At 35.4% G+C, this 26889-nt stretch overlaps 1 protein-coding gene across 2 annotated transcripts in view; it reads left to right on the forward strand.

The window, feature by feature from the left end:
- The window catches only part of VMP1 (vacuole membrane protein 1), a 133406-nt gene that overhangs the window by 87338 nt on the left and 19179 nt on the right, over positions 1 to 26889 (forward strand). For both annotated transcript variants that reach the window (XM_049637791.1, XM_049637792.1), the window contains 3 exons: positions 11429 to 11509; positions 16083 to 16199; positions 21660 to 21721. In XM_049637791.1, the coding sequence (XP_049493748.1) occupies positions 11429 to 11509; positions 16083 to 16199; positions 21660 to 21721 (260 nt within the window). The remainder of the gene's footprint in view (positions 1 to 11428; positions 11510 to 16082; positions 16200 to 21659; positions 21722 to 26889) is intronic.

Raw genomic sequence — 26889 nt, forward strand, 5'->3', positions numbered from 1 at the left:
GGCAGGTTTGATAAATTTTCAATTCTTAATGCATTTCCTTCCTTCCCTTCTTCCTGCTTTACGGCCCTCTTCCTTCCTTGATATTAACATGTTGCTTTTCTCTTTTTGAAATTAAAAACAAGACAAAAACCTCTTATCCCCTTAGTTGTGAGATTGCACTATAACTGAGCTCATCATATTGTCCAGCTAAGAATTTTGACGAAATATTTTATTTCATTGGCTCTTGGGGTTTCTTTTTTTAATCTTTTGACAGTTACTAAGTAATATAACTTGTCTATAATTTTTCCCATAATCAGTTTTATCTCTTATTTATCATGGTAATAGATACTATTATTACCATTTTATAGAAAAGATGAAGAAACTGTGTCTCAGAGAACTTTAAAGACCATGTAATCAGTGTTATATCATTTTGATGTCACAGGAAGTCTGTAGAATTGGTGTTTGTATTATTTCTCTAAGTACTTTTTTCATCTTTTTTTTCTGTTCTCTCTTACATTGTAGGTTTCCTGAGTCATTCATCATCTCTTTTTGCTTTTTCTGCCAATTACTATTCCCCTCCCATATACACACACTAAATTTTCACAATATGCAATCTAATAAAAGTGCCCTGAGGAATAGAAATATATGATTATGGGGGGGCACCTGGGTGGCCCAGTCACTTAAGCCATTCATGGATTTCGAGTGGCTCAAGTCATGAACTTGCAGTCTGTGAGTTCAAGATCTACATCAGGCTCTGTGCTGACGGTGGGGAGTCTGCTTGGGATTCTCTCTCCCCTCTCTAACCCCTCCTCTGCTCTCTCACTCTCTCAAAATAAATAAACTTTAAAAAAAAAATGTTTATTTTTGAGAGAGAGAGAAAGAGGGGCACAGAGGATCCCAACTGGGCCCTGTGCTGACAGAGATCCCAATGCAGTGCTCGAACCCACAAAGTGTGAGATCATGACCTGAGCCAAAGTCAGACACTTAACTGACTGAGCCACCCAGGTGCCCCACTGAATTCTTTTTTTAAAAACTGGGATATAATTGACATGTAAAATTGTTTTAGTCTTAGATGTACGACATAATGTTTTGATATACTTATATATTGAGAAATGATTATCACAATAAGTTTAGTTAACATCCATCACCACACATAGTTACAGTTTTTTTCCTTGTGATGAGAACTTTCAAGATCTACTCTCTTAGCAACTTTCAAATACACAATACAGTATTGTTAACTGTTACTGTGCAATATACATTACATCCCCAGAACTTATTTATTTTATAAGTGGAAGCTACTATCTTTTTACCATCCTTGCCTTCCCCCTGTCCTCTGCCACCATCCCCCACACCCCACCTCTAGCAATCACTGATTTTTTTTCTCTGTATCAATAACTTTGTGGTTTTTAAAATATTCCACATATAAATAAGATTATACAGTATTTGTCTTTCTGTCTTATTTTGCTTAACACAACACCCTCAAGGTCCATGTTGTTGCACATGGGAGGATTTCCTTTTTTAATGGCTGAATATTTCAGGGTGTGTGTGAGTGTGTGTCCTACATTTTCTTTGCTTTGTTTTGTTTATTTATTTATTTTGAGAGAGAGAAACTACAAGCAGGGTAGGGTCAGAGAGAAAGGTGAGAGAGGATCCCAAGCAGGCTCTGCGCTGTTAAGTGCAGAGCCCCACAGGGGCCTCAAAGCCACAAACTGAACTGCAAGATCATACATGACCCGAGCCGAAGTTGAGAGTCAGATGCCCAACTGACTGATCCACCCAGGTGCCCCCCCCCCCCACATTTTCCTTATTAATACATCAGTGGACACTTAGGTTGTTTCCATGTCTTAGCTGTTGTAAATAATTCTTCAATAAACCTGGGAGATACATAAATCTTTTCACAATACTGATTGTTTCCTTTGGATCAGTACCTAGAAGTAGAATTGCTGGATCATGTAGTTGTTCTATTTTTAATTTTTGAGGAACCTCCATACTGGCTATACAAATTTACATTCCCCCAAACAATGCACGCGCACTCCCTTTGCACCATCTCTTGTCTTGATAATAGGCTTTCCAGAGTGCCTGGTTGACTCAGTGCGTAGAACATGCCACTCTTGATCTCAAGGACATGACATGACTTTGAGCCCCATGTTTGGCGTGGAGCCTACTTAAAAAAAAAAAAGGAAAGGGGCGCCTGGGTGGCGCAGTCGGTTAAGCGTCCGACTTCAGCCAGGTCACGATCTCGCGGTCCGGTCCGTGAGTTCGAGCCCCGCGTCAGGCTCTGGGCTGATGGCTCGGAGCCTGGAGCCTGTTTCCGATTCTGTGTCTCCCTCTCTCTCTGCCCCTCCCCCGTTCATGCTCTGTCTCTCTCTGTCCCAAAAATAAATAAAAAACGTTGAAAAAAAAAAATTAAAAAAAAAAAAAGGAAAGAAAAAAAAATATATATATACTTCTAACATTTGTGGGTTGATATCTCATTGGGGTTTTGATTTGCATTTTTCTGATAATTAGTGATGCTGACTATCTTTTCGTGTACCTGTTGGCCATCAGTAGGTCATCTTTGGAAAATATCTGAAGCAGGGTCCAGGTTCTGAGCTATCAGCACAGAGTTCGATGCAGGGCTCAAACCCACGAACCGTGAGATCATGACCTGAGCTGAAGTCGGACGCTTAACCTCCTGAGCCACCCAGGTGCCCCTCTGCCCATTTTTTAATCAGATTTTTTTCTCTTAAGTTGTAGGAATTCCTTATATATTTTGTCTATTAATCCCTTATCAGATGTAGGATTCATGAATATTTTCTCCCACTGAGTAGGTTACCTTTTCATTTTCATTTGATGGTTTCCTTTGCTATATGGAAGCTGTTAAGTTTGATAGAATCCCTTATTTTTGCTTTTGTTGCCTTTGCTATGGTGTCCTATTCAAAAAAATTGCTAGGACCAATGTCAAGGAGTTTACCTCCCTATGTTTTCCTCTAGGTATTTATAGTTTTGGATCCTTTATTCAGGTCTTTAATCCATTTTTAATTGATTTTTGTGTATGGTATAAGATAGGGTCCAGTTTCATTCTTTTACATGTGGCTGTCCAGTGTTCCCAACACTGTTTATTGAAGAGACTGTCCTTTCCCCATTGTATAATTTTGGCCCCGTTGTCTTAAATTAATTGACTTGACTATGTAGGTGTGGGTTTCTTTCTAGATTCTCTGTTCTTTTCCATTGATCTATGTGTCTCTTTATAAGTTACTTCCATACTTCTTTGATTATTGTAGCTTTGTAATGTTATTTGGAATCAAGAAGCATGATGCCTCTGGCTTTGTTCATCTTTGTCATGATTGTTTTAGCTACTCAGGTCTTGTGGTTCCATACAAATTTTGGGATTATTCTATTTCTGTGAGAACTGCCATTGGAGTTTTAAAAGGGAGTACATTGAATCTGTAGATTGCTTTGGATGTGTGGACATTTTAACAATATTAATTCTTCCAATCTTGAGCACAGAATATCTCTCCATTTATTTGTGTCTTTAATTTCTTTCCTCAGTGTGTCATAGTGCAGACAGGATTGTTTTCTTAATTTCTCTTTCTGATTCTTCATTATTAATGTATAGAAATGCAACTGATTTGGGGAGTGCCTGACTGGCTCAGTTGAAAGAGCATGTGACAATTGGTCTTGGAGTCATGAGTCCAATCACCACCTTGAGTGCAGAGATTACTAAAAATAAATAGTTAAAAAAAAAAAAAGAAATGCAACTGATTTTTGTATATTGAATTTGTATCCTGCAACTGTACTCAATTCATTTATTCTAACAGTTATTTGGTGAAGTCTTTAGGATTTTCTATATATAGTATGCCTTTTGTTTCTTTTTCTTGCTTCATTGCTCTGGCTAGGACTCCCAAGACTATATTGAATAAAACTGTTAAGGGTGGGCATCTTTGTCTTGTTCCAGATCTTAGAAGAAAAGCGTTCCGTTTTTCACCATTGAGTATGATATTAGCTGTAGGGCTTGTCGTATGTGATGTTCATTATGTTGAAGTACATACATTTCTATACCCACATTTTGAGCAAACGTTTATATCATGAATGGATGTTGGATTTTGTCAAATGTTTTTCCTGCATCTATTGAAATGGTCATATATTTTTACCCTTCATTTTGTTCATGTGGTGTATTTCAGTGATTGGTGTGTATGTTGAATCATCCTTGCGTCCCTGAAATAAATTTCGTGTATTAAGGAATTCAGTTTGCTAAAATGTTTTGAGAATTTTTCATCTGTGTTCATCAGGGATACCGGCCTATAATTTTCTTTGCTTGTAGTGACCTTGTCTGGTTTTGTTACTGGGATAATACTGTCCTTGTAAAATGAGTTTGGAAGTGTTCTTTCCTCTTCTATTTTTTTGGAAAAGTTTGAGACAGATTGGCATTAGTTCTTCTTTAAATGTTTGGTAGAATTTACCAGTGAAGCCATCTGGTCCTGACTTTTGCTTTTGGGGAGGTTTTTGATTACTAATTCAATCTCCTTACTAGTAATTGGTCTGTTTGGATTTTTTATTTCTTCATGATTCAGTCTTGGTAGGTTGTAGATTTCTAAGAATTTTTCCATTTCTTCTAGGTTGTCCAGTTTTTCAGGTATTATTTCTTTTTTTTTTTTTTTTTCTTTTTTCTTAGTGAATCTGGCTAAAGGTTTGTTAACTGTTATGTTTATTTTTTCAAAAAATCAGCCTGGTTCCATTGATCTTTTCTATTGTCTTTTTAGTCTCTATTTTATTTATTTCCACTATGATCTTTGTTATTTCCCTCCTTCTATTATCTTTGGGCTTGGGGCGCCTGGGTGGCTTGGTCGGTTAAGCGTCCAACTTCGGCTCAGGTCATGATCTCACGGTCCTTGGGTTCGAGCCCTGCGTCGGGCTCTGTGCTGACAGCTCAGAGCCTGGAGCCTGTTTCAGATTCTGTGTCTCCCTCTCTCTCTGCCCCTCCCCTGTTCATGCTCTGTCTCTCTCTGACTCAAAAATAAATAAACATTAAAAAAAAAAAATTTAACTTTGGGCTTAACTTGTTCTTTCTGTTCTAGTTCCTTGAGGTATAAAGCTAGGTTGTTTAAGATCTTTCTTGTTTCTTAATGTAGTCATTTATCATTGTGAATTTCCCTCTTAGAACAGCTTTTGCTGTATCCCTTAAGTTGTTATGCTGTGTTTCCACTTTCATTTGTTTCAGGTTTTGGTTTTTTTTTATTTCACTTTTGAGTTCTCTTTTGACCCATTTGTTCAATAGCATGCATGTATTTGTGAATTTCCCGTTTTTTTCTTTTAATTGATTCCTAGTTTTATACTATTGTCAGAAAAGATCTTTATACAATTTCAGGATTTTTAGTTATTAATATTTGTCTTGTGTTTTAATATAGAATCTGTCCTGGACAATGCTCCATGTGTTCTTGAAAAGAATGTATATTCTGCTTTTGGATAGAGTGTTTTGTAAATGTGTATTAAGTCTGGCTGGTTTTACATTATATAGTTTAAGTCTAGTGTTTTCTTACTGATTTTGTTTAGAAGATCTATCCGTTGATGAAAGTAAGGTTTTGAAGTCTCCTACTATTATTATATTGATGTCTATTTCTTCCTTTAGATCTGTTAATAATTGCTTTATATATTTAGGTGCTCTTATGTTGGTGAATAAATATTTGCAAATGTTACATTCTCTTGTTGGAGTGACACGTTTATCATTATATAATGGCCTTCTTTGTCTCTTATTACAGTCTTTGTCTTAAAGTCTGTTTTGTCTGATAAAAGTATAGCTACTCATGCTTTCTTTTGGTTTTTATTTGTGTGGAATATCCTTTTCTATCCTTTCACTTTCAGTCTATGTCCGTAAAGCTGAAGTGAGTCTCTTGTAGGCAGCATATAGATGGGTGTTGTTTTTTAATCCATCCAACCAGTCTATGCCTTTTAATTGGAGAATTTAATCCATTGACATTTAAAGTTATCATTGATAAATTTATTGCCATTTTAAAATTGTTTTCTGGCTGTTTTATAATTCCTTTGTGCCTTTCTTCTTTTACTCTCCTTTGTGATTTCATGATTTTCTGTAATAAGATGCTTATATTCTTTTCTCACTGTTTTTTTTTTTTGTGTATCTCCTATAGATTTTTGCTTTGTGGTTATCATGAGGCTTACATAAAACATCTTATAACAGTTTATCTCAAGTTGATAACACCTTAAGCTCAAACACATTTTATTTTATTTTATTTTATTTTATTTTATTTTATTTTATTTTATTAAGACAAGCGAGGTGGTGCGGGGAGGGCAAAGAGAGAGGGAGAAAGAATCCCAGGCTTCACTCTGTCAGTACAGAGCCCAGTGCAGAGCTTGAACTCTCAAAACATAAGATCATGACCTGAGCCGAAATCAAGAGTTGGATACTTAACCTACTGAACCATGCAAGCACCCCTTAAACACACTTTAAAGCTCTACATTTGGGATGTCTGGCTGACTCAGGTGGTAAAGCATGGGACTCTTAAATTTGGGGTCATGAGTTTGAGCCCCACATGGAGTGTAAAGATTATTTAAATTAGAAAAAAAAACTTTTAGGAGCACTTGGGTGGTTCAGTCAGTTAAGCATCTGACTTTGGCTCAGGTCATGATCTCACGGTTTGTAAGTTCAAGCCTTGCGTCGGGCTCTGTACTGACACCTCGGAGCCTGGAGCCTGCTTTGGATTCTGTGTCTCCTTCTCTCTCTGGCCCTCCCCCTCCCCCTCTCAAAAATAATAAACTTTTTTTTTAACTTCTAAATCTCTTAAGTTGTTTTCAAAATAAATATTCTTTGCTTTTATGAATGTCTTTATGTAATGTATTCAGTTTGTACTATTATAGAATTTTACCCTAATATTCAATTTAAATAGAAATTCCAGTGATCATCTCTGATGTAATGTAAAAGCTATAAATTTGATATTAAAACATTTCATTTGCAATAGTAGTTGCACAAGTCTGTTCTGATCACTGTTTTGATAAATGTACTACTGTTGCAATCACTTCATTTCATCAAGTTAATATCCCTACTTTTGCTTATAATTCTAGAGTTTATTTCATTAGTCTTCATCTCATAAGCATGTTTGAGTCCATCATAATTCAAAAACAATAGATGATCTATGACTCTTTAAAACAGAGCTTTTAAAGTAAACTTACTTAAATATGCAGTGTTAAGACATAGTAGTTACATTATTAATATTGTTGATTAAGATAATAGTAAGATAAAATATTTTGTTCACTTGAATTTAATGAATTAATCTACATTTTTATGTGAAAATAACCCATAGGGAGCCCTGATAAAAGGTAGAAAATTGCAATTAGGGCATGTTTTAGTCTGAAAGATTTAAAGATTATGAGTTATGTTTCATTGCAGTTTCTATGAAGATGAGAATTAATTGTATACTTTAATTATGGTATTATGTTTAGTATTATTTCATTGTAAAAAATATTTAATTACATGGTTATTGGGATCTTAAATTTTTATTTATTTTATTTATTTATTTACTTTTATTTATTTGTTTTGAGGGAGAGACAGAGTATAAGAAGTGTAGGGGCAGAGAGAAAGAGAGAGAGAGAGAGAGAAAATCCCCAGCAGGCTCCTCACTGTTAACACAGAGCTAGACACTGGGCTCGAACTCAAAACTGTAAGATCATGACCTGAGCTGAAATCCAGAGTCGATACTTAACCTACTGAGTCATCCAGGTGCCCCTAAAATGTCATTTTAGATGGTGAAAGAACTTCACAAATTCAGTGTATTTTAAATTGCCCTTACATACAAGGAATTATTATTGAAACAGTTGTTCTGTGGTTTTTAATTTTATCTGTGGAGCCACTTCAATACCATCCCAAGGTCAGCCAAAGTTTTAACATAGAATGGATTAAGAAGGCAGATAATTTATAAAATTTTTCACCATTTACCATCTCAAACTAACATAAGCTATTAAGCAAATATTAATTATCTTCATAGTACTGCATTTGTTTAACAGGTTTAGGTATTTTTTGTTGCTTTTAAAGAGATCTTGAAATTTCATGTGATCACTTATGAAAATTGAAATAGGTGGACTGTTGCCATTTGAAGATAAATGTTATTTCATGTATTTTAAATCCATCTGGTATCTTTAGATTCAAAGATTAGCATTTTGCAAGCTAATTATAACTAGCCATATAGTTTCTCTTCTCCCTTAATCACAAATTTTTCTTAGGAAAAAGAAAGGTGAAGTAAAAGTCATGCAGGAATATTCATACTTGAAGGCTTTATCTGTTTTTTCTTTATTAATCCTTAAAGTCTCCGTGATAAGGATTTATTATAACACTGCTTCATTTGTTTTATTGTAGTTATTGGAGAAATGTTTCTAATGTCTCTTGTTCTTCATTTCAGCAGCATGGTTAGTTAAATACACAATCACAGTTGTTGAGAGTGGGAAAGATAATTTTACTTTCTTATATTGTGTTTATTTTTTTAAAAGTAGAAAGAGATACATGATTACAAATTGCAAATGCATGCTGCTTATTTAGGTAGAACTAGAGAATAAAACGTTCCTCTCAGGCATTTAAATTGTGAAATAGGTAAACTTTATCAAATGTGAATCCAGAGAAATGAAACTATTAAAAGGAATTTGTTTTTAGTTGTACAGATTTATTTTTAATAAAGAATGACAATTGAGGAAGTAATCAAATTGTACTTGCTACATTGTTCCCACAGATACACCAAAACCATTAAAATGAGATACTAATTTCTTTTGATATTTAACTTGAATATTGACTACCTACCATATTAAATTGTTAAGCTTTTTGTTTAAAATATTGATTTTAAAATTATTGATGTCCTTTTGTGGCTATTTTATTTTATTTTATTTGCCAGCCTGAAAAGAATAGCAGATTATGCTTGAAATGATTCATTTAAACTTTAGTAAAAGAGTTTTTTTGGCTGGTGTTGAGGATGTGTGTGTGTAAGTTGAATTTATTGTCAAATAATATAGTTCTATTTTAACAACAAGCAGAAATATAAATAGACATATTCATAGACAGTGTTACTTTAAAATCAACATGATAAGAAAGAACTGTCAACTATGCAAATAATTTAAAAGTATTTGAGTCGCTTTAAAAAAAAAAAGAAATTTTAATTTTTTTTTTTTTCAACGTTTTTTATTTATTTTTGGGACAGAGAGAGACAGAGCATGAACGGGGGAGGGGCAGAGAGAGAGGGAGACACAGAATCGGAAACAGGCTCCAGGCTCCGAGCCATCAGCCCAGAGCCTGACGCGGGGCTCGAACTCACGGACCGCGAGATCGTGACCTGGCTGAAGTCGGACGCTTAACCGACTGCGCCACCCAGGCGCCCCAAGAAATTTTAAAATATAAAGCAACAGGGATGCCTGGCTGGCTCAGTCAGAAAGTGTGCAACTCGATCTCAGGGCATGGGTTTGAGCCCTACATTTGGTGTAGAGATTACTTAAATAAATAAAACTGAAAATAAAATAAAATACAGAGCATCAAAGTACAATTACATTTAACATGTAGAACATTTTAGACCATGAAAGAATGATGTTTTCAATAAAATTATGTCAATAAAGCCTTTAGAGCCATATCAGTAAGTTGTAAATATATGGCTTTAAGCAAAATAAGTTTAAAATAAAAACAACAAAATGTAGTTGTGTTTATGAAATCTAAACATGAGTTACTACCATAAAATATTTTAGGGGCGCCTGGGTGGCGCAGTCTGTTAAGCGTCCGACTTCAGCCAGGTCACGATCTTGCGGTCCGTGAGTTCGAGCCCCGCGTCAGGCTCTGGGCTGATGGCTCGGAGCCTGGAGCCTGTTTCAGATTCTGTGTCTCCCTCTCTCTCTGCCCCTCCCCCGTTCATGCTCTGTCTCTCTCTGTCCCAAAAATAAATTAAAAACGTTGAAAAAAAAAAAAAAAAAATAAAATAAAATAAAATAAAATAAAATAAAATAAAATATTTTAGATTCGGTACAGACACTAGTACAATGCTTCCCTGAGGTTTTTTTTTGTTTGTTTTTGTTTTGTTTGTTTGTTTTTCACTACACTGGCAAGGAAAAACATCAAGAAAATACTCCCTCAAGCTGCATATTCTGCTACTGTTGGCTTCTTATAATGAAAACAAGTGTGTAAACTTCATATTAGTTGAATTTAAATAAACGTTTATAGATTGTTTAGTATAAAAATGTAATTTTAATTCCGAGAATATTGTGAAAGTCCTGGAAAATAAATTACAGGAACTGAAAGTAGCATGGTCACTGTGTGTGTGTGTGTGTGTGTGTGTGTGTGTGTGTGTGTGTGAGCACATGCACGCGCGCGCGTGTGTGTTCAACACATAATGAGATTTATGAAATCCATTTCAGTAGACAACTTTCAGACTTTTTAACAAGTAAAACTTCCCATTAAAAAGGCACTTAATTTGTTTTCCTTGTAAGACATGCAAGCTGAAAATTAATTTAAGAAAACAAAAAGGTAAAGGGAAGTTTCTACTTGATTTATTTGGATAAAGTAGCTCTTTCCCCTCAAATAAAAATTCTTACAGCACCCTGAAGGATAATTAATGATGGGCACCCAGGCATCTGAAAGAACAAGGAGTCTGTTTTCCTTTGTTTTTATCTAATTTCTGTTGAGTAAAGAGATTCTGCCCCAGAGGGATGAAATGACTCCTTACTTTCAGGATGTTTTTAAAAACAAAATTCCACAAACTTCTCTAGGCTTAATATTTTTTATTATTTTGTATATTAGGTGATCTACATAACATTTAATCTTTTTTTCTATTTTTATTTAAGATTTTATTTTTGTTAATCTCTGTATCCAACATGGGACTCAAATTTACAACCCCAAGATCAAGAATCACATGTAGTAGGGGTGCCTGGGTGGCTCAGTTGGTTGAGCATCCAACTTCAGCTCAGGTCATGATGTCACAGCTCGTGAGTTCAAGCCCTCCCTTGGGCTCCAACTTGAGCTGGAGCTTGCTTCAGATTCTGTGTCTCCTTCTCTCTCTGCCCCTCTCCTGCTCATGCCCTGTCTCTCTTTCTCTCAAAATGAATGAAAACATTAAATAAATAAATAAATATTTTTTTTTAAATGAATCACATGTGGTAGGTCAGTGTTTCCAAAATAATGAGTTGGTTCATAGATAGTTTATAACATTTTCTTCATCCCTAGATAATCCGTAGATAATCTGAAAAATAAAGTAACAGTGTTTTGGCTTATTCTTGAAATGTGGTAAAAGTTTGTCTTTAAGGATGTAACTAATGTTCTATCAAGATTTTATTCATATTTTTTAATGCAGCCTATGATTTTTTTTAATCATTCATCAAAAGCAATGATTAAGTGAATCAGGTTGTGTGGCATTTAATATTATAAATTCTATAAAGATCCATCTTTTCTTCTTCCCTGTACATTTCATTAATGTTTTGATATTCTCCTTTTATACAGGACTTTGCTTCCCGGGCTAAACTGGCAGTTCAAAACCTAGTACAGAAGGTTGGATTTTTTGGAATTTTGGCCTGTGCTTCAGTAAGTGAATTGTATTAAAAGTGAGGAATTCCAATAAATGGTAGATTTATATATTGATCCAGTTTGTTTTTAAAGATAACACACTTAACAAAAAATAAGGTAACATACTTGAGTGAACAAAAATGCTATCACTTTTAATGGGTATATAAATTTATTAATCATTCATCTTACTCATCAAATGAGCTGTTTCTATTGGATGGATTCGTATCTAGTTTATTGACTTTCAAGCATTTCATCTTGCCATGATGACTTCAGACCTAAATGGCTTGGTTCAGTAAGAATAAAAGAGATAAAATTCATCCTTTGCATGAAGAATTTATAAAATGAAGTGCATTTAACCAAGTAACAATGACTTCATTCTTTCCAGAGTTATAGATAGGTAGTCTTTTTCCAAAGTTTCAAGCATTAGTTATAAGGAAGAAGTCATGTGAAACCTGTCTTAAGGGGCATTTACACCAAGTTAGGTAATTGAAACCTCTGGGGCAAAGTTAAGGGCATTTTTGGCTACAGTGAACTAAGAAGCCACTTATGTCAAAAACTTAATTTCTTAAATTGCAGATTTGGGAAATCGACATTCCTTGATGAGTTGGTGTTTATCCTGGTCCTTTTCTAATATGATAGAAATAGTTATATTTGAAATGGAGCATTTTGATCAAAGCTTTCTTTGGTAGCCCATACACAATTTTTGGTAGTTCAGTGGTGGATTTGGCTGGATTAACTAGGTGTACCTAGTTGATACAATAAAAACTGCAGCTATAAATATAATTCACAAAATTATTATCTACTGACACACAGCTGCTTTGTCCATTATGTTCTAGAATATGAATATATCTTTGAGTACTCTCTGCCCCTCCCCTGCCTTAGCAAAAGCAAATGCCCAAAAAAAGAGGACTTTCGGTGCCAAAATTTCTAATGTAATGTCAACATTCTAGAGATACTGTGAGATACACATATGCCTCAATTACTATCCTTTGACCCAGCAATACTAGAAATTTTCATAATCTAAGTTTTCATTTCAGTGTATGAGCTCTTTATCATAATTTGATCTCTCAAGTATTTGAGCAGTTTATAAGTATACTATAGTGTGATATTGTAGAAAGAAAATTGGCTTTGGCATTCCTAAGCCAGTCTTGTCTCTTATTAGCTATGTAACCTAATCAAGTTACTCTCTTTGAGCCCTAGATTTCTAATTTTTTTTTAATGGACAACAAGTCACTCATCATTGTAAAGGCTGATTGAGGATTCAAGAAACTATATGTAAGGGGTGCCTGGGTGGCTCAGTCAGTTGAACATCTGACTCAGCTCAGGTCATGATCTCCTAGCTCATGAGTTAGAGCCCGCTTCAGATTCTGTGTCTATCTCTTTCTGCTCCTCCCCTGCTCTCTCTCTCTCTCTCTCTCTCAAAAATAAATAAACATTAAAAAATTAAAATATGTATGTGTGTGTGTGTGTGTGTGAACTAACACAGTGCTTAGAACATAAATGTTCAACCATTTTTTATCATTATTCCTCAGCTTTGATTTAGTCACTGAGTGTTGGGAATAAAGAGATGAAAGATATATTTCCTTTCCTCGAGGATCCTGAAGTCTAGTGAGGGAGACCATTGAAATACAAGGATAAGTAGAAAGTGCTGTGGAAGTCAGCAGACTGGGATTAAACTGAGAGGCCTAATGGATAATAATGTCCTTACTTTAGAGGCTAAGAAAACAAGCCTGGGAACCACATTGCCTGGGTTGAAATTCTGCTCTGCTGCTGAAATCCTGCTTTCCCAAACAAACTGTCAAATCTGTCTCATTTTCCTGTAAAATGAGCATAAGCATATCATATAGCATTGTTTTGGGGATTAAGTTGAGTTGGTGATGCAGAAACTTTAGAAAAGTATCCTAAAAATCAGAACATTCAATAAAAACTAGCTTTCATTGTTCCTAGGGAAAACATGAGTACCTTCAATTTATTAAAATAAAAAATGGTATTTATTCTTTGGCACTCATCTATCTCTGTGACCTCACTGTTGCCAATCCATTTTCCATACTAGTCAGTCTTCTTTATATTTGACTAGGAATAGTCAGTATTGAACAGAAATTGATAGATCAGTTTGGCCTTCCAGGAACTTTTTTCCAGAAAATTGATATTTCTGTTAAAGTATTAAAAGTATATACTTTATTTAAGGTAAAAAGAAGTTTTTAGTTATTTTGTTGTTAAAGTTTGAACTAACAAATTAAACTCCTACTTGAGGGAAAATTTCAAAGCTACTTAGTAGCTCTTTTTTTTTTTTTTTTTTAAGTTTTCTTTATTTATTTTGAGAGAGAGAAAGAGAACATGTGCAGGAGGGGCAGAGAGAGAAGGAGAGAGAAAGAATCCCAAGCAGGGTCGGCACCATCAGCACAGAGCCCAGTGTGGGGCTCGAACCCACAAAATGTGAGATCATGACCTGAGCCAAATTTAAGAGTCAGATGCTTAACCAACTAAGCCACCCAGGCACCCCATTAGTAGCTTTTGTAATCTCAGTCTTCCTTTCTGTATTTAGTTAGATGGTGAAAAAAAGAAGGGGTGCAGGGGCGCCTGGGTGGCTCAGTCGGTTAAGTGGCCGACTTCGGCTCAGGTCATGATCTCACGGTCCGTGAGTTCGAGCCCGGCATCGGGCTCTGTGCTGACAGCTCAGAGCCTGGAGCCCGTTTCAGATTCTGTGTCTCCCTCTCTCTCTGACCCTCCCCTGCTCATGCTCTGTCTCTCTCTGTCTCAAAAATAAATGTTTAAAAAAAAAAAGGGGGGTTGCCTAGTGGCTCAGTTGATCTGACTCCTGGTTTGGGCTCAGGTCATGATCTCACATTTCACAAGTTCCAGCTTTACATTGGGCTCCTTGCTGACAGGGAAAAGCCTGCTTGGGATTCTCTCTGCCCCTCCCCTGCGTGCTCGCTCTCTCTCTCTCTCTCTCTCTCTCTGTCTCAAAATAAACTTAAAAAAAGAATAAATAAGGGCGCCTGGGTGGCTTGGTTGGTTAAGCGTCTGACTTCAGCTCAGGTCATGATCTCACGGTCCGTGAGTTCGAGTCCCGCGTCGGGCTCTGTGCTGACAGCTCAGAGCCTGGAGCCTGTTTCAGATTCTGTGTCTCCCTCTCTCTCTGCTCCTCCCCTGTTCATGCTCTGTCTCTCTCTGTCTCAAAAATAAATAAACGTTAAAAAAATTAAAAAAAAAAAAAAGAATAAATAACATGCACATGCAACAATAAACTCATTAATTATGCTCAGACTGTATCCGGCATACACTGAGGTGTTTAACATGTTTAACAAATTCTAATTTTTAATCTATTCTGATTTACATATCTTATATTTCTATTTCAACTTGAGATAGAGCCTGATAATAAAGGAAAACAATTAAAATTATAATCCATGGAGTTATGAGGGTCACGTGAGAAAATATAAGAAATGATAGATGTAAAGCTGTGCAAATGATATTATTATATGATTGTAAGACATGAAATTGCATTAGACATTTGAATTTGGATGAGAAAAACAAAAGTTATTAAATCCAAGTGTTATGAACAAAAGAATATTTGAATTCTAATTTAGTCATGACATTGTTTTTAAAAAGAACATATGTGACAAATATCTTTTAAACAACTAGTCTTTTCTTTGAAAGTTCAGAAATGAAATTATATAAATTAATTGGCTTGTGAATGGTTCTGCCAACTGCCACAAGGACAGAGTGCTTCTATGGGAGAAAAATGGATGAAGTGCTCAAAAACAGCTTGTGGTTTCCTTGCATTTTTACATGAAATTGTCTTTCAGCATTCTTGAAATGTGGGAATGTTTGGAAAAGGTATTTGTTGTGAATCACTTCTTTGTCTCGGACTGAGTATTCAAAACATCTGAATCTATGCGCTCGTATTTCCACACTTGATTTTCTGCCTAAAATATATTACACAGCCTCACAGCCTTGTACTGTCATGTCATACAAATTATGAGATTTGTCTGTGCAAAATACAAATTACAAGGTTTTTTTTTTTACGTTGAGGAATAAAAGCGCATCTGCCTATAAATATATTTGTGAATTTCATAAGGATATTTGCTATATAGATATGAATGATTTCTAGATGATATTCTTATTTCAGGCTGAAGATTTTACAACCCCAGTATTACTGAAATAATCTCAGGACTTTTTCTTCGTTTATACCTCACCTTAGACACAGCTACCAAACGGTTAAGTATCTGCTGAATGGGATTAAATTCCTGTGGGTCCATTGGTTTTACCAATTCTAATGTGATAGAAAAAAGTATATTTATGGGGCATTAGCCATAAGTAATGTAAGCAAAAGGACAGTTGGGTTTGCTTTAACAGCAGCCTGAGATGAATATGTGACCGAATTTACAGAAACGTTAGAACACTTGCCTAACCTTCTGAACAGTCTAGTATTGATCAGGGAATCTACACCTCTCTTTGTAATGTAAGCAAGGCTTAAGCATAATTCCACATACCTGTAGGTGGTAAAATTAAAACTGTTCCTTGGATTATATATGAAAGTCCCATTTTAATGTGTGTGTGTGTTTTGTTTGTTTGTTTTTTTTTTAAATAGATTCCAAATCCTCTATTTGACCTGGCTGGAATAACATGTGGACATTTTCTTGTACCTTTTTGGACTTTCTTTGGTGCAACTCTGATTGGAAAAGCAATAATTAAAATGCATATCCAGGTAATTATACCCTCTGATTTACTGTCTGATGATGGTGAGCCCTTTGAAATGCATTGAAACTTAATCCCTTTGCTCATTCCAGCGTGAATTGTTAATATTTTGGTTCTGCTTCTTTGGGTTGGTGTTTTCCTTAGGTATTTAACCGTGGAAAGTCATCTGGGGATTAGTGAATTTGGGGCAGGTTTTCCCTGTCCCTGTTGGAAAATTGTGCCCCTTTATAGACTTTTTCCTTGTTTTCTTTCTTTCCTTCTTTCTTCCTCCCTCCCTTCCTGTCTGTCTTTATTTCACTTCTTGCCTTGTGAAACTTTTCATCTAAGACTTTTAGCAAACAAAAATAGTGCTCTTATATAGGAAAATGCACATCATCATTTTCACATACATAACCAAAAATGTCATATTTTTACTGACTATTAGCTGAGAGAATATTGCCTTACACTAATTCCACTTTTCTTTCATACCCCCAAATAATACTTCCTCTCAGGGCACCAATGTCCTTTACAGAAAACCAGCCAGATGTCAGTGTGGCAAAGAATGGGGAAGAAAGGAGTCTCTGAAGAGGCAAAGAGCTGTGGGTTGTGGTTAGAGAAGTGAGAATCAGCTATTGTTCGTAGCCAGTCTTAACAAAAGCTTCAGGACAGAGAGGTGTGTGTGTGTGTGTGTGTGTGTGTGTGTGTGTGTATGAATAGAAGAGAGAAAATGAGGGGAAATGAATATATGCTTCTCAAACCTTGACATGAATTGTTGCCTTTTAAAAGGGCAAATCTCACTAGAATAAAATAAAATTAACCTGAATAGAATGTCTTAATCAGTGAGGTTTACGTCAAAGAGGCATTCACCAAAGGAAAGGCAAGAGCAGTGAGTAATATCTTTGCCCTGGTATAATTCCTTCAAAATTAAAAGCATATCTTTTAATTTTCTCCAATTTCTTCTTAACACCTCTCTACCTTCAGTTCTTAGAAGAGCAGAATGAGACAGGAAAACTTCAGCTACTTCTATCTGCCCAGTTTGTAATATTAGATTTTGGCATTTGGGATGAGTTTATTGAGCCTGTCCTCTACTCTCCTGCCATGAAAATCACTCAAAATTCCAAGGACATTCCTCCTTCAAGGAATATATTTTCTCCCACTTACATTAAGTATATTGTTCAATGAAATGATTTTTTAATATGGGAATGCTAGTTACTTTGGTAAATATTACAATATCCTGTTAGATTTTTACAAATAATAAAATACCATGGTGAGTAGTAAATTATTTTGTAGTGTATCAGAAGATAAATTTTTCTTTGATATTTTTAGTTATTTCTAGGGGAAGAAGGAAGCTATCATTTTGCTTTTTGAAAAGTATTAATTGTCCCTTGAAAGTATTAATGCCTGGGGCGCCTGGGTGGCTCAGTCGATTAGGCCTCTGACTTCGGCTCAGGTCATGATCTCGTGGTTTGTGAGTTTGAGCCCCACGTCGGGCTCTGTACTGACAACTCAGAGCCTGGAGCCTGCTTTGGATTCTGTATCTCCCTCTCTCTCTGCCCCCCGCTGCTTGTGCTGTCTCTCTCTCTGTCTGTCAGAATAATAAACATTAAAAAAAATTTTTTTTTCTTTTTTTTTTTCTTTTTTTTTTTCTTTCTTTTTTTTTTTTTTTTAATTTTAATGTTTATTTATTCTTGAGAGAGGGACATACAGAGACAGAGTGTGACTGGGGAAGGGTCAGAGAGAGAGGGAGACACAGAATCTGAAACAGGCTCCAGGCTCTAAGCTGTCAGCACAGAGCCCGATGTGGGGTTTGAACTCACAAACTGTGAGGTCATGACCTGAGCCAAAGTCGGAGGCTTAACTGACTGAGCCACCCAGGTGCCCCAACATTAAAAAAAATTTTAAAGAGAAAAGAAAGTATTAATGCCTAAGAAACAATAACATTATTTTAATTCCCTTTATGATAGCAACCTCTCTGGGAATCCATAAACTTTATGCGTCCAGCTTTGCATAGTAACTTTCTATAAATTAATAGTAAAATTTATTATGCCAAGAGTATTCTATAGTGACAGGGCATGCAACTTATCAGACTTCAAAACAGAATATGCAAATTAGTATATTTTTTAAACATTCTTAGATTTTATCAAGTTATGATAATGCTTAATTTTTTTTATATAGGCCTTCACACTTTATTTTTTTAATTATTATTTTTTTTTTAGTACTTCACACTTTAAAGCACTTAGTGTATGTGAGCTGATTTTATTATTATAATCATTGGATAGAGAAATTACTACTCCAATTTTGTAATTGTCACACTTAGAAGATTAATAAGTAGTAGTTGCCTAAGAATGTAAGTAACAGCTAGGATTTGAACCCAAGTCTTTTGGCTTCAAGTTCAGTGTTCTTTGCATTCTTCGGCATTGCCTTCTAAACTATAAATTACTTACATGATTAAGGAAATTGAATTGTGTAATGCCTGCTATTTATCAAGACCTGTGCCAGGCAGTTTGCACTGGTTATCTCAGAACAATCCTGTGAGGTAGTTATTATCCAAATTTCATAGGTAGGAGAACAGTGTTAGAGAAGATAAAATCCATGCCTAGGCTCTGGAATTCAAACCAAACTGTATAAATTTGAAGGTATTCCCTGTATGTGTGTAGAGGGAAAAAAAGTTCTATGTTTCTGAAAGCAGAGAATCTGAGTTTCTTCACTAAACAGACTATGGGATGTGTTTGCTGTGTTCCGTTGTATCACGGAGACACATACTTTCTAAAGGCATGTTACTTGGTGTACATCCAGATGTAGCTCAGGACAACAAACATTTCTCATTCTTGGGTAGACAATAGTAGTGCATAATATAAGCATTTTAGCTATTTCTGAAGTAACCAGGAGGAAACCCCACACACAGATTTTTCTGTAATCTAATAACAAATCCATCTTTTCTTCTGATTCTTCTTTTTCCTCAGCCTAAAGCAAAGAGCCAAAAATATTGTTATTTTTATTGATACCTTGCTATTTGTTAAACTTCCCTTAAAAATTTCAAATTACCCCACCTAATAATATTAGATTGGGATTTCCAAAGTCAATATACTTACACTCAATATTTCATATACCCTGTAATTTACTTACCATGTATGTTGTTTGTTGCCTCTTTACCTTTCTGACATGGACACATACATGGAAATGGAAGCTCCATGAAGGTAGAGAATTTTGTCTTTGGCCCACTGAGGTATTCTAGTGCCTAAAATATCATCTGACGTGTTGTAGACACTCAATAAATTTTTAATAAATGAATTTAAGACTCTTTTTTTCCATTGAAGGACGCTTCTTTTATAGATAGTTTCTTTGTTTGTCCTGGCACCATTAGTTCCCTACACCCTCTTTTTTTTTTTTTTTCTTTCCTACTCAACCCTTTCCCTTGACTATTCTGCACACATGGTTGAGTGGGCTGTCTGGTGGTCTGTGCCGTGTGTTTGTTTATTTGGTAGAATCCCCATTCAGACCTCCAGCCCGAATGACTCTGAGATGAGACATATGTTCTTAAATATCTGACACATTTATGTCTTGCCCAGCACTGTGAATTTTCAAGCTGTTACATATAAAAAGAAAGTCTTGTTTTGTTTTCAAGCAGTAAAATTATGCAATTATCTGGGCATTGGCTTATTTTCAATGTTAGGAAATGATGGTAAGGGAAAACTCATGGTGGTGAAATCACTGAGAGGCAAAAGCCATTGTTAGTGAAAGATTTATAGTTCCACCTAACTGGCTTTTAGTATGGAAACTAGAAGGACCCTTGTATATAATGCTTTTCTCCTAAAATGATCTGTATAATTGTCTTGTTAGTTTTGTAATCTTCATATACCATTTGTGTAACATTGTTTATGAAATCACCATCCATTTTGTAACTATTTTTGACATCTATATGTGCTTGCTTTTTCCATAAGATAAGTAGTAAGTATCTTTTTAAAATTAATAGATATGGGAGTGCCTGGGTGGCTCAGTCGGTTAAGCGTGCGACTTCAGCTCAGGTCATGATCTTACAGTCAAGCCCCACGTTGGACTCTGCACTGACAGCTTGGAGCCTGGAGCCTGCTTTGGATTCTCTGTCTCCCTCTTTCTCTCTCAAAAATAAATAAATAAACATTTAAAAAAATTAATAGGTACATAAACACCAAAAAAGACTATGAACTTTTTTTTTCTTTTTTAGCCCTACTTCCTTACACATACCCAGCTGTGCAGCTGTCAATGTCTCTGCTAACAGTAGACATTCCTTAAGAAAATATCATTGCTTTATTAGTCTTCTACCTGAAATGATATGCTTTAGTGTAATTTAGCCACTTTCCTGAGATTCATAATAGGTAGATAAAAAGGAGTCTACTGTTATTTATTTTATTTTTCTTCCCTCCCCTGTGGTTGCATAGTCTGAAGTTATTATTTGACAAACAATAACAAAGATTTAAGCAGTCGAGGGACAACTTTGAATTACTCATGTTTAATCAGAGAATTATTATCAATCCTTTAGAGCTAAACTTTAATACCACATTCTTGAATCTCTAATTGTACTTATGTACCTCTCCTTTCTCTGAACTTCTGTAACACATTTTTACTACTAATGTATGTCATCTATAGTTTGTATATATGTATATATATGTATATATATATATATATATATATATATACACATAATTTATCATTTTTCTACTATAATACAGAAAAATATTTTAATTTCTTCAGGGCATTGAAGAAGGAAGTGTCCTTGCCATCTTTGTGTTCCCTGAAAATCCATAATAATGCCTTATGTTATATATTATTTTGAACATTTATTTGAGTTGGGGACATTTGCTACCTGTTAGTCCTAAAGGCATCTTTACTTGTAAGGTAGGATGTCAACATCTTTAATTAATGGAGAGTACTAAAAAACACCAAATTGAAATGACCCAAATCTGATAAAGATTCTGAATAACTGTTGATACTTTTGCTTGTATAGTAAGGCTAAAAGTCCAAAATCATTCAGGATCTGAAAATGGAACTTTAATAATAACTTCTATAAATTTTCTATGAAGGGCATACAGGCTTTTCAAGATCCTATGGATTAGATTTAGACCAGACGCATGTCATCAGGCTGATCAGCTTTAATTTCAGTAGTGGGGTCTGTATGGGAACCCATGACTTCAGTTTGTCTATGTATCCATTCTAGGATACATAGAACATGCGGAATGTCCACCCAGCCTTGGGTTTCATGACTCATATTTTTCCCTCAGACATGGTCGTGTATGCTGGTTAGAATACAGCTGTGCTAAAGGAAAAACATCTTTAAAATACAAAGTAGGTAGCATTTGTCAGTAAAGTGGTGTTTGGTATATTTTGTTTTTTTAAAGAATTTTAAAAATTGCAATTGGGGCAGTACCTCATCTTTTTAAACTCTTATCAGAATTATGAATTTATAGTGGGGTTTTTTTTGGGTAACATATTTTAACTGGCATTTTCTTTACAGAAAATCTTCGTTATAATAACATTCAGCAAACACATAGTGGAGCAGATGGTGGCTTTCATCGGGTAAGTAATTCTTTGTGGACTAATATTAATATCACTGAACAGAAGAAAATTTATAAAAGATTTTATTGAAACATAATTTTTCTAATGCATATTTTTTTATCTTTTGAGAAGGAAAAATCTTTTGCCCTGTTATTAAATTGAAGACTTTCTTGCTCTACAGCTGAGAAAGATGAAGTTCAGATAACCCTTATTTAATTTAAAATTTTTAATTTAATTTTAATTTTAAAGTTATATAATTCTTGATTTAAAAGAAGCTTTGGGAAAAAATAATAAAGTTTAAAAATAAGAATAAAAGAAGCTTTGGAGTTTGAGACCGTTGCTCCTCCAAAGAAATAAGAAATTCTCTTTATATAAAAGACATGTGTGTATTATTACAGTTTAATGGTGCTTTAGTACAGTGCTATGATTTTTAGCCAAAATTGGATGCCAGATACACAGTTGCATTTAATTTAAATATAAATCTTACATAAAATATTAATATTTCATTAAAGAAGGCATGATAAGATGATTTAATATTACAAAATAGGTCAGTTATGAACCTGTTACTTCACTAGAGAAAAATCCGGCCATTTAAAAAAAAAAAAAGCCTAGCCTATCCAAAGCTTTTATTTTTGTGTTTATAGAAGTAAGTTTTAATTTATGCTTTAAATGATAATGTCACAAATTTATGGAGTTGACTTTGATAAAAATAAAGACAGACTCATTTTGTCTGGTTAATCAGATTATTAACTGGAATAGGAATACTGTCAGATAGCAAATTGAACTTTTTGTATATATTTTTTTAATTCAGTGTTTACAGGTATGAGGTTTTCATTTAATACTTTAACTGCCCAAGGTCTCCTGGCTGGCTCAGTCCATGGAGCATGTGACTCTTGATCTCAGGGTTGTGAGTTTGAGCCCCATGTTGGGTATAGAGATTACTTAAAAATAAAATCTTTAAAAAAAAAAAAGTTTAACTGCCCAGTGGTAGAAAGTACACTTGATGTAGTTTTTTGGCTTTTTTTGTGTTTTTTTCCCTTTATGTAGTTTTAACATGAATCTTTATCTTAAAAGCCATTTGTAAAACAAAACACTTAAGACAATTTTTGCTATTTAAAAAATTGCCATTTGGAGGTAAGTTTATGAGTATTCGTTTTACTATTCTTTAAACCATACCTTGTATATTATATTTATTCTCTTCTATAGATATTTTGTAATAAAATAGTTTTTAATATTTTCTATTATGGTTTTAATATAATAATTGAGGAAAAACATATTCTTGAGAATATACTCAGTAGGGCCAGTTATTGGTTTTATTACTTCCTAAGCTTCTGATCACAAATGTGGATTATAGTTTATACATTAAAATTTAATTACTCCAGTTTTTTGTTGCCTGGATCCTTACAGATGAATTGGTTTACAAGTCACCCTACATAACATTCAAAAAGAAAGAAGAAATATTCTTGTCCCTTATTTTTTAAATACAAAGAAGGCATTTCATCTGTTCTTAGAGTTTATTGTTCCACCTCAAGAATTATGAAGGACACACAGCTGACTACTACAAAAACCCACACATTATAGGAATGACTGTGCATGTAGCACTCTACATCCTTCCTTTCTTCTGTTCCCATGCTGAACATTTATAGAAGGAAGTTTTTCAACAACTTACCCACCACTACCACCTTCTGTTTCCCCAGTCTTTGGAGTTTTTAAAAAGATTAGTGGGGTGCTTGGGTGGCGCAGTCAGTTAAGCATCTGACTCTTGATCTCGGTTCAGGTCCTGATCTCACAGGTTCATGAGTTTGAGCCCCATGTCAGGCTGTGCACTGATGGCACAGAACCTACTTGGAATTCTGTCTCCTTCTTTCTGTCCCTTCCCCATTGTGCGCTCGCTCTCTCTCTCTCTCTCTCTCTCTCTCTCCCTCAAAATAAATAAACGTTGAAAATTAAAAAGAAAAGTAAATAAGTAAATAAAAAGATTAGTTAACTACCTGTCTTCCCTACTCACATCAAATTATGTTCCCTTCCAATCTGTTCTCTATACTGCAGTTAGTAACCTTTTAAAAATATTAATCTGAACACATTACCACCACTGCCCTTACCCCCAGCTCCTCATCTTTTTTAAAACTTTTACTTGTTTTTTCCTTCATTCTTAAAATAAACCTAAAATTCCTGAACATGATCAGGAACATGATCATGAACCTTGTATGATGTATCCTCTATAATTTTCTCTTGTTGAGTCTCCCATGAATGGTCTTTACTTGCTTCTGCTTTTCCCTTTGCCTAGTTCAGGGCTTCTTAACTTTTGCACTGTTGACATTTTAGGCCAGGTAATTCTTTGTTGTGGGCGACTGTCCTGTGCACTGTAAGGTATTTGATTGCATCCTGTCCTCTACTCACTAGATGCTAATAGTCTCTCCCAGTCATGATGTTAAAAATGTCAGGGCACCTGGGTTGCTCAGTTGGTTAAGCGGCTGACTTCAGCTCAGGTCATGATCCCACAGTTTGTGAGTTTGAGCCCCTCATCGAGCTCTGTGTTGACAGCTCAGAGCCTGGAGCCTGCTTCAGATTCTTTGTCTCCCTCTCTCTCTGGTCATCCCTCTCTCTCTCTCTCTTTCTCTCTCTCAAAAATAAATAAACATTGAAAATAATTTTTAAAAAATGTCTGCAGACATTACCAAATGTCCCAATGCATGTATACCTCCACAACCACCACCAACCCCATGGAGAACCAGTGGCCTAGACAGTGTCCTTTAAATTTCAACTATTACATTAACAAAATGCCTTCCCTGACTAAATCAGATATCCTCTTTTCTAGAGACGCCTGTTCTACATGCACTGACAGTTGTGTTTTTCCATTTATGTTTGAGGGTATATGATTATTGTCTTTCTACCACTAACATGTATGCTTCTTACTGGCAGAGGGCATGCCTTCGTTCACTATTGTGTCTACAGCACCTGGCATCTTGATTGACACATAGCAGGTGCTTGATAACTCTCTAGTGGATAAATGAACACATGGTATCCAAATAAAGATCTGGCCAATAAAAATTTGCATATCATTTCATAGCCCAGAGTGTTTCCCCAGCCTTTGGAGTTTCTAAAAAGTTGTATTACTTATACACAGTAAATAGAAATAAGAGTCTTTATAATAATAGGCCAACAAATCAAAATTGGAATTCTTATGGTTTTCAAAATCAGTACTTTCTTCCCTTTACTAGCTCATCTAGCACAGCCCTTCACAGAAAATCCAGTGATTCTTGGGGTGCCTGGGTGACTCAGTCAGTTAGGTGTCCAACTTCAGCCCAGGTTATGGTCTCCTGGTTTATGAGTTTGAGCCCCTCATCAGTCTCTGCCGTCAGCACAGAGCCCACTTTGGATCCTCTGTTCCCTCTCTCTTTGCCCCTTCCCACTCGCTCTCAAAAATAAATAAACTTTTTTTTTTTTAATTCAGTGATTCTTAAAGATGGTTTTGCATATGGGGTGCCTCGGTGGCTCAGTCAGTTAAGCATCAAACTCTTGATTTCAGCTCAGGTCATGATTTCACAGTTTGTGAGACCAAGCCCTGCACTGGGTTCTATGCTGGTAGCACAGAGCCTGCTTGGGATTTTCTCTCTCTCTGCCCCTCTCCCCATCATGTGTGTGCATGTGTGCACACGTGCACATGTTCTCTTTTTCTCTCTCAAATACACTTTTTTTTAAAAAGGTGGTTTTGCATAAAGGTATTCTAAGATATTCAAGACCTGCTGGAATCCAGTTTTAATTGAATTAAATGGGTGGTATCATACTTTTAAAATTGTTTTCAGGACATGGATACTGGAACATCCTGGTATCCTCTTTTCCCCAGTGCTGTCTACAGGGATTACCTCATTAACTTCTTTTCTAGATAATGTATTAAACGGCATAAATAACCAGACTTGGCAGATAATAATTCTGTATTACCAGCTGCCAATAGATGTTTGGTTTTGTTTGTTTGGTTTTTTTTTTTCATATTTGTCAGGAATAACATTATCTTTCTAAATTTTTTTTTTTTACAGTTTATTTATTTTTGAGAGACAAAGAGAGAGAGAGAGAGTGCATGAATGGGGTAGGGACAGAGAGAGAATCCCAAGCAGGCTCTGCACTGTCAGCACAGAGCCCAATATGGGGCTCGAACTCAAAAACCATGAGATCGTGACCTGAGCCGAAACCGAGAGTAGGACGCTCAACTGACTGAGCCACCAGGTGCCCCAAGAATAACATCTTTTAATCAAATCCTCCAATTAAGCTTGACATGATCTGTTTTCCTACAGTTTGAAGTAGGAAGTGCTTTTAAATACAAGTATCTAAATGAAAATAAACAGACTCACCAAACCTAGACTGAAAATGAAGTTAAACAAGGATAATGAATTTTGGTAGGTGTAAATTTATTATTACATATATAATAGTTTGGTAGTTTGTTTTAGAAAAGGAAAGAACAGTTAAATTGACTCCCTTAGACCCCTTGTTGAGTTGATCTGAAAATACTACCTCTAACGACATTATCCTTTGATTGTTAGGTATCTCTCTTTACACTGTTAAACTGTAAATGGTTTAGCAAATCATCAAACCAAACTAGTAAAGTTTGGAATACGGGCTTTTGAAGGATATTTAAAACCAAGTATCCATAATTAAGGGAGTGGTGAGTTGCTGTGGTAGAGGGAAAAATCAAAAGACAAGACAAAAAAAAGCCAGCAACAATTCAAATTTAAAATGATGAGATACTGAGACAAGAAGGAATGAAAAATGAACCCCAAGAGTAAAGGAGAGCTAGGGAGTGGAACATGAAAAGAGTGTACTGCCTTTGAACAAAATAAATTGAGATTTGAATATGAAGTCTGCCCCAGACTAGTTATTTAACTGGTAGCATTTCTTCTCCAGTTCAGGAGGCCACTGACAACCTTTCCAACTTCCAATCAAATGTGAAATGCCCAGTTTAGTAGAAACATACTTCTGTCCGTGGTTTAACATTCCAAGGCATGTGAATTTTTAAAATGCTTTCCATCTCAGGGAGCCCAAGTGGCTCGGTCGGTTAAACATCTGACTCCATCTCAGCTCAGGTCATGATCTGGATCATGAGTTCAAGCCCTCAACAAGCTCTCTGCTCTCAGGGGAGAGTCAGCTTCAGATCCTCTGTCTTCCTCTCTCTCTGCTCCTCACTTTCTTGCTCT

Source organism: Panthera uncia, chromosome E1 (genome assembly GCF_023721935.1).
Source record: "Panthera uncia isolate 11264 chromosome E1, Puncia_PCG_1.0, whole genome shotgun sequence".
Taxonomy (NCBI): Eukaryota; Metazoa; Chordata; class Mammalia; order Carnivora; family Felidae; genus Panthera; species Panthera uncia.